We start from the raw sequence: 16,028 nt of genomic DNA on the forward strand, positions 1-16,028 counted from the left end.
AACAACCACTAAAATATGATATATGTACTGGTTTCTATATGTTCTACTAATAAAAACCAGTGTTTTTTCATCTGAAAAAAGTGTAAATACATTAAAAAGTAGATGGGAAATCTTACGCTATACTTACCTCATGCCTATTATGTTTTTAAATCTTCTCTTTGCAAAATGTCAATCTTATAATAACATTAGTAGCGTAATAATAGTGAAATGCACCTCAAAGTAATAGGCAAATCAAAAACCTCGGAGAGGAGAGAAGCCAGAAATTTAGTGGTTGCCCCATTACTAAGAACCCATAGCTATAGGCAACTCTTGTTATTTATCCACGTAGGGTGTTGGAGTTCTTCCGTAGTAATACAAACTTAGGTTCAAATATGATAGCTGTTTTGTAATAACACGTGATGATTAATTATTTATTATTTTAAAAAACACTAAAAAATGTATGTATACAAGTTACAAAATTTTGCATTTCGAACGACCAAATTGGTGAGGAAAATACTCCTTAGTCGGAGAAAAACAGCAGTGACGTTTCTTTGCTCAAGCAGCAAATTAAAACATTAGAATCTGCGATCCCTTTATTCAGGATAACATGCAACTTTTATGCCCAAAACAGAAAACAAAACAAAACGGGCATTTCAATGATCACATTTACATGAGTAACCTTTAGCAAGTTTATACAACAAAAACAAAACATCATTTGAAGGAAACAAACAAGGTTACACAACTAACACAGCAAAACATTTCTGGAACAGGGAAATCTAACACACACATACATATTTACCATGTACACAAGGAAGAAGGTTGTGCCCGCAGAGAAATTGCAAAAGAAATATAACTTGCTATGGAGACTTCAAAAATCTAGCTATGAACAGAATGTATTTAACCTTTAAACTCTTGCGACCTCTCTGCTATAAAAGTATTAAGTCCAAATAAAATATCATGCAGCCCTCGCATAGGAGATCTTTAGAAACATTGTTCTCATGCATAGGCTTGACCATAGAACATTTTATATCCCACCAAAGCATTCAAAGGCATATAACAGAAGATTACAATATTTATGTTCGGATCAAAACTATTATTTTAAATGTAGTAGAGAACATGCGATCCGCCTTTTACTTTCTGTAATGCAGACTAACTGTAACAGTGTAGGATCAACTTTTTGCCGTTATAAAGAATACCTGCCCAGAGTTTCTTTCATCAAAAGTAACTCTCAATTAAGATCATCTACATTTTCCATAACATGTCATCCTCAAGCATAGTCCACTTCCAATAATAAGAATATCACTTTTACGAAAATGTTATAGGGCAGTAAACATAAAATACATTCTCCAGCTAGAAGACTCGTTACAGAACAATATCAAGGAATAGCTCAACCTCATTCAGTACACATCAAGCAAAATAACCCACCGCCTTGGAACACCTGAGTGAACACAAGCTGGGGTGGTTAACGTTTTTGCTTCAGACTTGTTGCCAAGAATGTGACTTCTGCACTCTGCACTCATACCTTTCATCACACAGGACATGTGATAGTAGATTGGTGCCTCAAAGGTTGAAAACATTATTACAGCATTCTCTTAGCAAGAAAAGCAGCAAAAACTGGAGCATTTAACTGTTCTCCCAGCCACGTCACTAGAACTAACATTTGTCGTGTCAAGAGAATTAGTGCCATCCATCCTTCTCTTTAATCTCAAGGAGGGCAGCTTCTATTGATGTTAGTACAGCATATAAAGAATTTCACAAATGTTGTGGTATATGCTACAAGATGTCATATATTTCGTAAGCACTTCCCTCGATAAGACATTTCCAATACTCATCTTAAGGGATCAAGATGAGATAGGTTCATAGGGGTACAATAACCAAGGGTGTTTTAGTGCCTCAGCAGCAGAAGGTCGTTTATTTGGATTGATTTCAAGAAGGTAAGAAACAAAGTCAATAAATCCTTGATCCCCCATTGGAAGCCGGTGTCTCAATGAAGTTTTTTTAGGAATCAAATACTCCAGCCTGTTTGTTTCCTAGAAAAATAAGAAAATAACCTCAGTAACAGTTGTACTGCAAGACTAGACACCAGTCTAAAAACAACACTCCAACATTTTGCAACCAATCTTTCATAGTAAAACATCAAAATCATCTAAAATGAAACCAAAATTCAGGCACAGCTTTTCAAAATAATAAAGCATATCAACTTCATAGTTCATGCAGAAAGTCAAATTGTTAAACCTAGAGCTATAGAGAAAAAAATAATCAAATTAATCTATATATCAACCTTCACTATGTTGTCATTAATGACTGCCACCTATGACAAATATCAACTTCCCTACATATAACTAACACTCCAATTGATGTAAACAAATGATGCGTGTAAAGAATGCTATACCTGACTCCGTTCATAAAGCATGTGATTTTTTGTAAAATATTTGTATGTATCACGCCCTTTCACAAGCATCTCCTGCTCTATTGGTCCAATTATTCCAATTACTCGGGCTAGCAAGGTTGCAGGGGAATCATTTTGAAAGAGAACCTAAAAGAAAGAACAATGGAAACAAGCGTGTCATTCACCAAAGAAACAAAAAAATAATTACTGCTCTCATCTTCACTAACATGATTTGACATCTCCACAAAACCAACACTTTCAAAACTAGTCATTTCAGCAATTCGCAAGAAAAATGAAAATAAATGCAAGGAGATTTTGGCATGTTCTCCCCACCAAGATTTCTAAAATACATGAAGACTGATAAATAAGAGAATATTTTTGTATGATCCCACTCAACTTCCCATCACCAAGATTTCAACTTCCCCCCACCAAGATTCCTAAAACAGATGAAGACCATTTCAGCCATTCACGTGAAAATAAAAATAAATGGAAGACCTAGCAAACACATACCCGAGGTTAAATCTAATCCTAGAGAAAAATTACTAATAGGTGAGGTACCCCTGCTACTGCTTGATGAAGAGCAGCTTTGAATGGAGTCTCCACGAAGGCATTTTGTCAAAACATTGGACTGCGACATTTTGCCAGAGTAACATTAGACTCAGAACTGACACGAATTACAAGTAATTATTCTCCACAGAACAGCTTTGCTTTCAGGTATGGTACAGCTACAGTACCTAAATTTTCTGGCTATCGTGTTGTAAATTTCATTGTAATGTCCTGTCATTGGTTTGGAATCAGTTTGCCCAGCTAAAAATATTATAAGGTCCTCTCTTTTTTATACTAAATGCAGTAGCACATCAACTTGCCCACAGCTTTGAGTTTGAATCCATGTAATTTTAGAGGGTGTTTTGGGCATGAATCATGATAGAGACCATCCTTCTGTTGGCTACAATTTTGCATCAGTCAAGAATTTTAAACAGGTCTGGAATGCTCATTAAAAGCAATGTGTGACATCTTCAATCAGCTGCTGAGTGTAATTGCGCTGCGATGTGTACAAATGAAATTGTACCAACGTCCACAAACGACTCAGCATGTGAAAGAAGAGGAAAAGAAATGATCGTCCCACTAAGCATGAAAAGTAAAGACAAGAAACAATATTGTAAGCTTCAATATGACCGGAATACTTTGTGTGACACATTGTGTCACCATTTGGAGCATCCACTGGTTTTCCTACAGCTGACGTAGGTTGTAGGAAGATCATTTTGGGTGGAACATCAAATTCAGATTTCATGGACAAAAACATCACCGGACAAAGCTACCAATGTTACCCTGACATTACTGTGGAGTCCTGTACACCTTATTAATTTTGTTCAGTGCACGTTCATTAGTTTTCATTGTTTGCACTTAGAGAAGCTCTATAACAAATAAAAACTACATAACAGAACTAATGTCAAATCTGCAATTAAAAACTTCAACTTTGGAATAGAATCTAAAAACCAGTGTTGCACACATCGCGATCGGGATTTAATCGGCGCCGGGAAAAAAGCGGAAAAAATCGTTAAAATCGGGAAAAAATCGGAAAAAAGCGGGAAAAAATCGTTTGGCACAAAAATATTCATTTTTTTTCAATTTTTTTCAATTTTTTTAATATCTAAACCATCTACAACATAAAATAAATACATTGACACATAAATATGATAAAAAAACTAATATATAAGATGTTTAATATCATTTCTAGCGCTAAAATCACACATAACATTGAATCATGTCCTGAATAGTAAGTCCTGAGTCCCAAGTCCAACTCAGCCTCAAAATATCAACAAAAAATATGATAATGTATCTCATCATGTCATAATGTCATATACAATAAAATGAAAGTCTAATCCTATTGATTTCCTCTGCCCCTCTTGCGAGAAAATGGCACAACTTTCTCTTTCCCTCTAGATGTAGAAGCTGGTGCCTGTGGTGGTGGAAATGGCAGTGGAGTCTGACGTGCTCTAGAAGCTGAAGAACTAGTAGTAGCAGCTACAGGAGGCTGAGGTGGACGGAGACCACGTCCTCTACTGGTGGTAGTGGTAGCCCGGGTAGCCCTGGTAGGCGGTGTCACCTCCTCCTCCTGCTCCTCCAACTCCTCCTCCTCCTGCTCCTGCTCCTGCTCCTCCTCCTCCTCCTCCTCCTCCTCCTCCTCCCCCTCCTCCTCCCCCTCATCCTGCACTAACCAATCCTCAGTGGGATCCATGAGAGGCCTCTCGGTCTCAACCCTCCATTCAGCAGTGGTGTCAATCCCATCCAATGAGATGGCTTCCGTATCAGGTGTCTTCTCTAGTTGTTTCACCCACAATCGAAGATTGTAGTAGACATAGACCATGTCATTAAGTCTATGGGACTCCAACCTGTACAAAGTTCATGAAATAATAAATTAATAATTAATATTATAAAAAAAATATTGTTTAAAACTTTAATGAATTCAAAAATTTATTTGGAAATTTGCAATATTTTAAATGTTTAAGTGTTAACCTATTGCGCTTCTTGTTGTGTATTTTTTCAAATACACTCCAATTGCGCTCACATCCCGAGGAGCTGCATGTTTGGCTGAGGATGCGTATGGCAAGATTTTGCAAAAGGGGTACTCTGCCACCATACATCTTCCACCATGCGTCTACAACAAAATTACAAATAAAATTTTAAATAAACATAAGAAAAAAATGGAATTTGAAGAAACAATGAAATTTGAAACAAAGTACATACTACAAACTAAAAAATACCTGGCATTTTAACCGTCCTATCAATGACAGCCATCTCAAAGCCAAATAAGCCACCTGACAACTTATATTGCTCAATTTGTCTAGAGATCTCCATACGTTCTTCTGAAGATCTCACCATCTTCTGGACACAGGTTAATAATCCTTCCATGACCTCAACATCAAAATTAAACCCACATGCATAAGAAAATGCAGGGTTCAGGAAAAGCCCAGCAGCATGAATGGGACGATGGAGTGTGTTGTTCCATCGCTCATCAATGACGTTCCATAGAAGGAGTTGTCTCTGGAACCCATCATCTCCCTTGTCATCATAGTAGGACCGAATGGCTTCTTTGGCCCTATCCATGGCTTCATACAAATAGCCCATTGCGGGCTTCTCACCATCAACCAACCGAAGAACCTTTACCAAAGGTTCTGTAACAGCGCACACCTCCTGCACTCCCGCCCAGAAGTCCTCCTGGTATGAAACTACTCTGCAGACGGCCTCTCCTTCTGGTTTGCGGCTCATTGACGAAGCACGCCACTCCTCTGAAAGAAACATTCTCTTCAAATCCCACATAGAATTCAAGAGGGATTGAAGAGATATGAAACTCGTCGCAAACCGTGTAATGGCGGGGCGCACCAACTCTTTGTTGTTGGTGCATTTTCTCATCAAGCTAAGCACAGATGTGTGATTGTAAATAAATTTTGTGATGCTTTTTGATGAGTCAACAACCTCTTTGACAAAGGGAATTTTCCCAATGTCCTCTAACATCAAATCAATACAATGGGCAGCACAAGGTGTCCAAAATAAAGCAGGATGCCTGTCCATAAGCATTCTACCAGCAGCAACATAATTTGCAGTATTGTCCGTTATGACTTGGACAACATTTTCTGCACCCACCTCCAAAATAAACACATCCAGCAAATCACATAAAGTTCTTGCATCTTTGATTTGATGAGTTGCATCAACAGATTTGATAAACATAGTCCCCAAGGGACAACTAACCAAGAAGTTTATAAGGGTTCTCCCCTTTGGTCAGTCCAACCATCTGACATAACAGTGCATCCTGTTTGTGCCCATGATGCCCTAAAATCCTCCAATCTTTGGGTGCAGTCACGCTTTTCATCTTGAAGAAGCCGGCCTCTGAAATCATGAAGAGAAGGGAGTTTGTACCCCGGGCCAACACTGGCAATAGCATCAACAGTAGGTTGGAAAAATGGATTATTCCTTATAATGCTGAAAGGAATATCACTCCAGAGGAGAAATTTTGTCATCAACTTGTCAGCTTTTTCTTTTTCAGTTCTTTTTAGCATTGAACCAATAGTTGGTTGTGAACCAGGTGTGGTTCGAGGAACAAAATATGATGATGCAGCTACCGGATTGACTGACGCTGCAGTAGAACCTGTGCCACTTGGCCCACTTCCTTCAGCTGACCTTTTTAGTTGCCTTTTGAGTTCTTCTTTGGCGTCTCTAGTGTGCTCTAATTCTCCCAATGCTCTCATGGCTTTTTGGATAATTTCAGCATTTGTCTTTAGACAGGGCCCCACATCACGTCCAGGGATTTGTGCAAGGTGGAACTTCAACCTGTACACCCCCTCGAATATTTCCTTTCCACACAACTTGCAATACAAGTTTTGTCTATCATTCGGAGTTTTAGGGTCACCATATTCCCAGAAAGGATCCAATTTCCTTGGCATGTTTGTTTTTGAATTTTGAATTTGCAAACCTATGGAAAAATAAGGATTAGGAAATAGGAATTTAGGATTACATAAATGATAATAGTAAATACAAATTACAATTTAGCATTTGCAAAATTACAAGCTAATTATTTCCAAAATCCCAATTTCTAAACCCAAGTTACCCAACCAAATGCCAAAAAACAATGAAAAATCAAAAAAAATAAACAATGTTTAAAGAAAATGAGAAAATAAAAATAAAAAATTGGTTCTCATAGTCATAACAAATAACCCATCCCAAATCAATGAAAAATTTCCAAAAATTCTTTAAAAACAATGAAAAACAAAGTTTTTATAGAACCAAAACAAAAAAAAATTAATCTACATACCTGGTTTATGGACAAATTGGTGATCTTGGCTTGGATTCCTCCTAAAATCGCTTGGATTCGCTCCCAAATCCGACGGCAACCCTCTCCCTCACTTCTTCTCCTCCTCCTCCGCGCGGACTGCTGAATGAAATAAAAGAAAAATCGATTTTCTATATAAAACGCCCGCTGCCCGCGCCTCTGGCGATTTTAACATAAAAAATCGCGATTTTTTTCGAAAAAATCACGATTTTTTTAAAAAATCGCGATTTTTTCGATAAAAATCGTTATAAAAAAAAGTGGCGATTTTTATGTATAAAAATCGCGATTTGAATCGGCTAAATGAAAAAATCGCGCTTTTACGATAAAATCGCGATTTTATCGCGATTTTAACAACACTGCTAAAAACACACTATTTGCATGCATGGTATAGCAAAATATATCAGAAGAAACAAACCAGTAAACAAAACGCTTGGATGCCTTAACATAACTTCCTGGTCTATATTCATATTGTGTAAATTCTACATGACCTTGAATCCGCCATCTTCCACCTTAAAAGAGATCAGTTTCCTGTTTCTTACCATGAAGAATATATGTCTACTATAATGAAATCACATCCTTGCATAGAACAAAGCTACAAGGTCTAGGGTATCTGTTGTACTGAGGTTTCCGGATCCATTGCATCTGTGAAATTTTCATCAACGTTTTGAACCCTCTACTGAGGTTCATTATCAAGATGTAAAAATATAAGAAAGATTGATCTCAGGAATGTCAAATAAATAGGTTAGTGTTAGGTGTAGAAAAGAAAGAGCCGACAGGGTAACCCTAAATTACTAAAAGGTAAGTTTGATTATATAATATTAATTGAATATAATAAATATTATTATATTAATGTCTTAATATTAGTTTTAATATTGTTGATTATATATCATATCATAGTGTTATATTATATTAATTTTAAAATTAATAGAATTAAATTATTTGATTAGTGTTAATTTCATATAGTTTGATTTCAGATTATGTTAATTATATATGTATTGTTAACATATGTTACATGATAGGTTAGACTAAATTTTGTTTTATAGTATTCAATTAAAGATATAATATTAGGTTATATTATTGTTAATTATATGTTATATTAATGGGTGATGTTATGTTATATGATATTAAAGCTATATAAATAATGGAAAATTAAAGTTTTAATTAATATCTTAATATTATTACTTACCTATTGTTTTATAGAGTGAAGTTCTATTAAAATTATATTAATTCTTTATTGTTGACATATGTTATAAGTGGGTGAGATTGAATTTATTACTATGTGAAATAAATTAGTTAAGTGTAATGAGTTAGAAAGATATGTAATTAAGCATAGGAAATGAATTTAAGTTATCTAAGTATAAATTATAAGTTTTGAGAGGGGTTGATTTAGAGGTTAATGTGGGAATCCAATTCTCACTGATTTTCCATCCATCGTCTCGGTTAAGGTTATTGGGATGTTTATTGATTTCTAAGGCCTCTATTTATTGATTTCTAGGGCCTCTCTGAATTTTCTATGAAAATAATGATTAATTTTAGCTATGATACTAGAATTTTCAATGCAGATATGATGTTTACTGTTGTTGGAATGATCAGCTAGAGAAGAGGTTTTGGAGCAATTATGTTTACTGTCCGCAGCAGTGAAACATGAATCTCCGATCACTCGCGATTAATCACGAGTCAAACTCTGCTCTTCCCTCAAACGATCTGATTCAACTCTAGGTGAGTCAAACTTGCGTTGCCCGAGTTTGACTTGTGGTCAACGCGAGTTTGACTCAAGACTCACCGAGTTAATTGTGATTTAGACAACTGAGGCGATTTTCAGCCCTCAACTCGGTGAGCACGGGTTTTAACTTTTAGGGTTCCCACATTTTTTGTTGTGTGCTTTAGTTATGTTAAAAATTAAACGTCGGTTTGTAACTTATTTCTCACTACTCAGGCCCGAAACTCATACGTCAAGAAGGTAATAGAGTCGTAGTGTAATAGAGGCTAGTGTGCTCCAGTGTAGCTTTAGCGTGTGCTCTGTCAGAGATTTCAGTAGCAAACCATTATCGTATCATTTCAGCTGCAATCAAGAGATTTCAGTTACTGTGTTTTTACTGATTAATATGCAGTATTTTATAAACTTTTAGAAGCAAATGCTTCTGGTTCTATGTAGTCGCTAGTTAAAAATTAGGACTTGGTACTTTGGATCATGTTTCGACTCATATCATATATGAGATACTTATTCATTCATAATATTTGGGACATCTATTGATATTATGCATTGTTTGGAGTCTAGACATGGCTTTGTTGAATAAATATCAATGAAAAATGTTTTTTCTCAATATGTGGTAACATTGGTCCGCAGAGTGTTACTGGAGCCTAATTCTAATGGAACGACCAGTTCCCCAATGTAAAGTTTACCACATGAGCAAGGGATCATATAAACACCTTTTTGGCATTTAGGGTCAAGGGGATCTTTGACAGATTTTAGGTTACTACGAATGGTGTTAATGGGTTTGAAAGTGGCAAAGATGTTGTTTTTTCTTAAGATATTGGCAATCCTGTCAGTGGTACCTAGAATGTAAGGTAAGCTTACCTTTCCAACAGTGTTATCTTTATTTTTATTGTTATTTTTAGGTTTGTTAGCATTGTGGAAGGCCTTAATAGCTTGATGTTTATTATACCCATTTCTTAGAAACACATCCATTAGATGTGCCTTTTCTGATTCCAAGTGTTCTTTATCAGAAATTCTCATAGCTCTGGTTGCTAGGGTGTTGAGAACTCCAAGCTTTTGGGCCGGATGATGGTGGGAAGTGGCATGGAGATATTGCTCAGTATGAGTCTTCTTCCTGTATACTTGGTGGGATAAGGATCCATCAGGTTTTCGAGAGAGGAGAATATCTAAAAAAGGAAGGTTGGCATTGATCTCAGTTTCCACAGTGAATTTGATTGAGTTTGATAGACTATTGAGGTGTTGTTTGAAAATTTCTAATTTGTCCCACCCATGTGGCCAGATGACAAAGGTATCATCGACAAATATTTTCCACCATTTATGCTTTAGGGGGGCAGAGTTCAAGGCTCTGGTTTCAAAGTCTTAGTAATTTAGGGTTACCCTGTCGACTCTTTCTTTTCTACACCTAACACTAACCTATTTATTTGACATTCCTGAGAGCAATATTTCTTATCTTTTTACATCTTGATAATGAACCTCAGTAGAGGGATGAAAATTTCACAGATGCGATGGATCCAGAAACCTCAGTACAACAAAACATTGATCGCAGAAGTCTAAAATCTGAAATTACAAATCTATTCAGGGTATATGTTAGCTGATTTTGCATCTAATATTTGCAAAACTCTACCAACTCTTATATGCATTGTGATTGCAGTTTGACATGGATATAGAACCACGCTCCTAGGCATGGGCCCTTGTGTGAAATTATTAATCAGCAAATATGTTATTCAATTTGCTTTATATCAAACAAGCAACACCAACCACTGAATTCAAAATGATCTCTAGCATGCAATGCCACTACTCTAGTTAGACAAAGCCATGCATGCAAACCACCAAATGATGTGTTGTAATGAACATTAACTGCAAACAAGCAAAAATATTTCGAATTCCAATCTGAATATTTACTTTTGCAGATCTTCCCTCTTTTATTTGCAGTTGCTTGAGATTGCATAGCACAAATCATTACCTTTGCAATAGTCTGCAGCTGCAGTCCATGTCAACATAGCACAAATCATTACCTCTGCAATAGTATGCAGCTGCAGTCCATGTCAACAACTACAGCAACTATAAGAAAATGATGGATGGAATAGTAGTAGCAAGATTAACCATTAAAGCCACAAAAGGGTTCTATGGCCTCCAGCCTCCAGGATACAGAAGGGTAAAATATGAGAACAAACCAAAGAAATTTAAAATCTAGAACTATCTAAAACAAAGACACCATATGAGATTAGTTAAGTCAGCATATCTGAATTTATCAGCAAAGCGACGAAAACTAAAAAAGTGAAACCAGAAATCGTGAAAGAATGTGTCCCGCACTGAACTTTGAAAGATAGCATGAATAGCTGGTTTCAGGTAAAGAATGAACAGCAATTCACCAAACACTCAATATTTACCACATTGAATTAATACTTGAATAGCTATCAGCTACCGTGAAAGGTTGGTGACTTCTTCTGTCAATTGCCTTGGAGTTAGTAGGACCAGGGTTATAATTCCCGCTACCTTCAGTGGTGGTTCTGTTGTTGCCAGCAACATTTTGGTTTCCTATGAGATGAGTCAACAGTTTAGTAAGTTGTTGTTGTCCTTGAGCTAATCTCTGCATTAATTGTTGCCCTTGTTTTAACGCGTTGATCATTTGCTCCTGTCTCTCGAGTATTGTTGTTAGCATGGCACTAGGATCTTGTGGAACCACATGTTGTCCTTGACTTGTTCTATCCCCCATGGCCACACGATGGGTATTCTGTTTTTTCCTTACATTGATCGTGCTTATATCTTCAGGAAACATACAAGGCTCATGTATTCACAGGCTGGAAAAATGTATACTCTGGTACCACTATAGAGAGTTAGGGCAATTTTTCCCTAGGGTTTCAGATAACTAGGGATTTTTCAAATAAAAAACTTCTTCGCTTATTCATCAGAATCATCAACTCGTTTAGTAATCACAATACGATATGAACCATACTAAATATCAATGCATATTTGTCAACAACCTCATCACAGTTCACTCAATAATTAAGCCACTCTTCATAAAATTTAGCAAACAAACAAAAGTTTCAGTATCACAGAAAATGACCAATGTGTATATTCCAATGAGCTAATTCCCCTTATGCACAGCTAGTGCTCCCCTAAAATCTGTTACAGGATGTCAATATCCAGACCCAAGCTTCCAAGTCAACACAAAACTTAAACCAATCACACTTCGGGTTCTTTTCTCTGTTCCAGCATCTACATCTAATCTCAAATTGTTTCAGAGGCTCGGTGACCTTTCTCAAGCTTTAGTCTGTTGCTATGGCTATATGTTTCCCTCAAACGGCCACATTTATTTTCAACAGTAGTTTGATTGCTTACCTCAGATGACCACTAGGGTTCGTTCTGTGTACAGACAGCTTCCGGAGAGCTATTAATCTGGTCAGACAATGACTCAATTAAAAATTGGGCTTCTATTAATATGCATAGACGCTATCTGTCTGTGATTCGGCCACAAAAAGTTGCTAAAGGTTTATGTTAGCCCAAAATATAATCTGTCCTTCACATGAATTTCTTTCTGCTCCAGGAAGTCTGCGCATGGGATTTTGATCACAATAGGCCTCAATCTGAATTAAACGATTGACCTCACGAAGATTCCCCTTGAAAACCTCTTTCTTATGAATCACAGGGATTTGCAGGTTATCTTAGACGAGCCTTCACAGGGATTTGGCCACCAGTGATGCAATCTGTCCAGGAATTAGCTTTGAAGAATTCATCCAGCCTTACAGTTCTCCCTTGAAATGCTTTGTTGTTCTTGGATGATGAGTTTTCCCTGCGCCAACACAAATAGAAGAAAAGAAAAATAAAACTAACTAGGGTGGAATCTTTCACCATCGAAATATTTAGAAAGAAGGGGTCCTAAAGCCCTTAGAGCTCTAGCTCAAGAAATCAGATTATTTGATCCACAATTAATGATGCCTCGTTTGATCTCAACCCTCTTCTATTTATAGATTTTCCATGTGCTCCAACAATGTGAGGGGTTGTGTGTGCAACCCCTAATTTAGCCCTAACCAACACAATTTTTGCCCAATGTTGCCCCAACATAGGAAAAATTGGGTTTTTACCCCTTTAACAAGTCTATAGCCTATGGGGTCAGATAGGCTATTTCGTCCCTCATTAACCTTCAATTGGAAGAGGACATTACACCAAACAAAGCAATCAACTGACAAGAAATTCAAAAGAGAAAAGTGGTATGTTAGCATCCCTTTGCAAGTCTTATTACTACATGGGCAAATCACTATGTTGGGATTTTATTCCCCATTAGTACTCTCCCCCTCCAGATAAGATCAGATAATTTTATTAATGTCCAACAAATAACCACAAAAGTAGGTCAATGGGACTGAAGGATACATGCAGTATGAGTACAATGTGGGAGGACAAACACAAACTCCTACAAAATGCCAATGCTAAAACTAAGATAAATTGAGGTAAAGAAGGATACAACAATAGAACAGCCTCAAGAACATGTATATAACTGGATCAAAGGCCCCCTGTGATGTAGAAGACTAAGCGAATAAGTCGATGATGTCAAGAATGCCAGAGTCTAATAGCTGACTGTGATGGGGGTTACAGTGGCGCTCGCTCGCTATCGGAGTCCTCTGGATCAAACAAGGTGTTTGTCTGCATGATATAGAGGGGATGTAGGAATGAGGGATACTTCCTAGCATCCAAGGCCAAAGGAAATACGCTCTAGTTAAGTATCTGGCTGTGCCATTGGGGCTGGGGAGGAATCAGTCGCAGGGGGGTGGGGGTACCCTGCTTAGGAACCATCTGGAACTAATCCTTATAATGCTCTGACTTTAGGGTGTCATTCATTCTATTATGTCAAAATCCCTGAAGAACATCTGAGTTTAGGGAAAGCAACTGCTCGGATCACAACTTTCTGTTGCAACTAATGTGAGGTACGCGGAAAGGATATGACCTCAATAGGACTTGTCTGTCCTTTCATAATCATTTTTATTGAATTGGCATAGGTTTCATCTCAGTTTGGCACTGACTTTGTGTGTTTAAAAATCAGAAAACATAGTTGCTAATATTATACTGACAAATACTTGGCAAGTAATATTGTATAAGATTAGCGAGGGTCTCACCTTCATGACACAATTTTTTGGTTCGAAATAGCTTATAGACGTCTTAAATGTCAAAGTCAGGTAAATTATTTTATTGGGGATGGACCTTTCAAGGATGACGAGATTATCAGTGCTCTGCTGAATGATTTTTACAATTAAATGTATTTAATATCTCCAATACTATAATCATTGAAGATGTTTTCTCAAAACAAAGGTAACGTTAACATTTTTACAAACGTTGTGATTACAACAACATTTTAAAAGCATGACCAAAATCCCCATTAAAAGGATGCTGAATCATAATAGAGTAAAGCTTGTAATTGAGATAAATCCTGGACATCCGATTCCCAAAATTGGTACAAATTACAAAGGCTCAGACTGGCAGCATTAGGCTTAGAAAAAGTAGCAGTGAATTCATTAGCAGCAGAATAAATCAGTATTTCAGGCAACAAAGCTCCACTGTAATAAAATCATTGACATCTTTTAAGCATTTGGCAATACAATTAGGACAACTGTAGCATATAAAAAAAATATAGAGAATAAGGGTAGCAATATCTTACATTGCCAGAACAGAGCTCAGCAAGAATGCATCCAAGTGACCAGATGTCAATCTTTTTATCATAAGGGAGCCCTAATATAACCTCCGGTGCACGATAAGAACGAGACTGCACATATGAGCAAAGATGATCTGTTTGAAAGCAGCTGCTACCAAGATCTATCACCTTCACCTCACACCTACTGTAGCTTTTAACCAGGATATTCTCTGGTTTCAAATCACAGTGAATGAGACCAAGGCCATGCAAAAACTGTAATGCTTCCAGACATTGAATTGTAATTGACTGCATGACAAACAAAAGCATGCAAGTAATGAAGCAACTATATTGAGGTAGACACACTTAATATAAAGTGAATAAAAATCCAAGATACATAAATATTTCTGAACAAATTGCCATCATAATGATGAAACCTTTTTAAGCAAAACTAACCTGTAATCTTGGCATAGTGAAATACACCTCTCCTCCAGACTCTCTATTAAATTTATGAAATTCATACAAGTTTGCTTTCAAAAGTTCACACACGATGAATAGATGCTCCTGTAAAAAGTAAAATCAGAAGCAGCATGTCAAAAAGAAGATCATTTAAGATTTTAACATCTTCCAAAGAAATCAGTTTAACGTAGAAAAATAATCTATCATATATAAGATGAAATAATTTATTAATGTCTAATGCATGACCACAAAAGTAGGTCAATGGAACTCAAGAATACATCCAGAGCAAGAAAAATAGAGTGGGAGTCTGAAGCGTTTCCAATTGCTACTCCTTCAAAAGCAGTACCAATTAAGTGCAGAAACAAAACCTGACCCAAAAGAGGGGCTGAGGAAGTGGAGAGAGAGGAAGGCTCCTCAACCACCAAATCATTGATCACCACAAATGGGATGATGATTAGGAGTATCTAAAGAATGCTCCAAACGAAATTAGCATCAGCATTGGGAACATCCCTAGTCAAGATGGTAATCCATCTTCGATGGACATTATTAAAATTATCTTATCAGTCAACAAATTAAATTAATAGTAGATTTTTGTATAGTAATGAATCAAGATCTACAAATCTTAAATACATGATGCGTCTTTGGTAGATTGTTTTTATTCATAGATGACAGATAAATCAGAAAACGCCTTTCAATGCGTTGCTTTGCTTAGTAATATGAGGGATTTGGATTTCCAGGAATTGCATGATTTTGCCATTACTCCTGCACAAGTAGCCCACAAAATCAGAATATTTTTGAAGGGAAGCTGGAGGCCTCTATCAGAAAAGACTCAAATAATCCCGAAAGGACTGAACATTGACTATGACAATGAACCTAAGGTATGTGTAGGGCAGGGGTTATTATTTTTTTTGAATCTACACATTATATTTATTTGAAATATGCACCTGGGCAAGGTACAAATAATAGAGCTGACTTGTATGCATGGCTTCTTCTGAAAACAGTAGTAGCAAAAAGGTTCATAACGTATAAGGCAAAC

The 16,028-nt window shown here is 36.7% G+C and overlaps 2 protein-coding genes across 4 annotated transcripts in view; both read right to left on the minus strand.

Moving 5' to 3' along the window:
* Positions 1–1,261: 1,261 nt before the first annotated feature.
* Positions 1,262–16,028, minus strand: part of LOC149234396 (uncharacterized) — a 56,089-nt gene continuing 41,322 nt past the window's right edge. For all 3 annotated transcript variants that reach the window (XM_089371826.1, XM_089371828.1, XM_089371827.1), the window contains 4 exons: positions 14,990–15,097; positions 14,564–14,842; positions 2,372–2,515; positions 1,262–2,009 (listed from right to left, as the gene is read on the minus strand). In XM_089371826.1, the coding sequence (XP_089227952.1) occupies positions 1,821–2,009; positions 2,372–2,515; positions 14,564–14,842; positions 14,990–15,097 (720 nt within the window). In that variant the 3' untranslated portion in view covers positions 1,262–1,820. The remainder of the gene's footprint in view (positions 2,010–2,371; positions 2,516–14,563; positions 14,843–14,989; positions 15,098–16,028) is intronic.
* LOC149234397 (uncharacterized) lies at positions 2,442–5,023 on the minus strand. Its single transcript, XM_089371829.1, has 2 exons — positions 4,886–5,023; positions 2,442–4,761 (listed from the first exon to the last, which is right to left on the minus strand). The coding sequence occupies exons 1-2, from the start codon at positions 5,011–5,013 to the stop codon at positions 4,254–4,256; spliced, it is 636 nt and encodes a 211-aa protein (XP_089227955.1). The 5' UTR covers positions 5,014–5,023; the 3' UTR covers positions 2,442–4,253.

The sequence above is a fragment of the Pinus tabuliformis genome, chromosome 8, assembly GCF_031772625.1.
Source record: "Pinus tabuliformis cultivar Carrire ecotype Pingquan chromosome 8, CPIR1, whole genome shotgun sequence".
NCBI lineage: Eukaryota > Viridiplantae > Streptophyta > Pinopsida > Pinales > Pinaceae > Pinus > Pinus tabuliformis.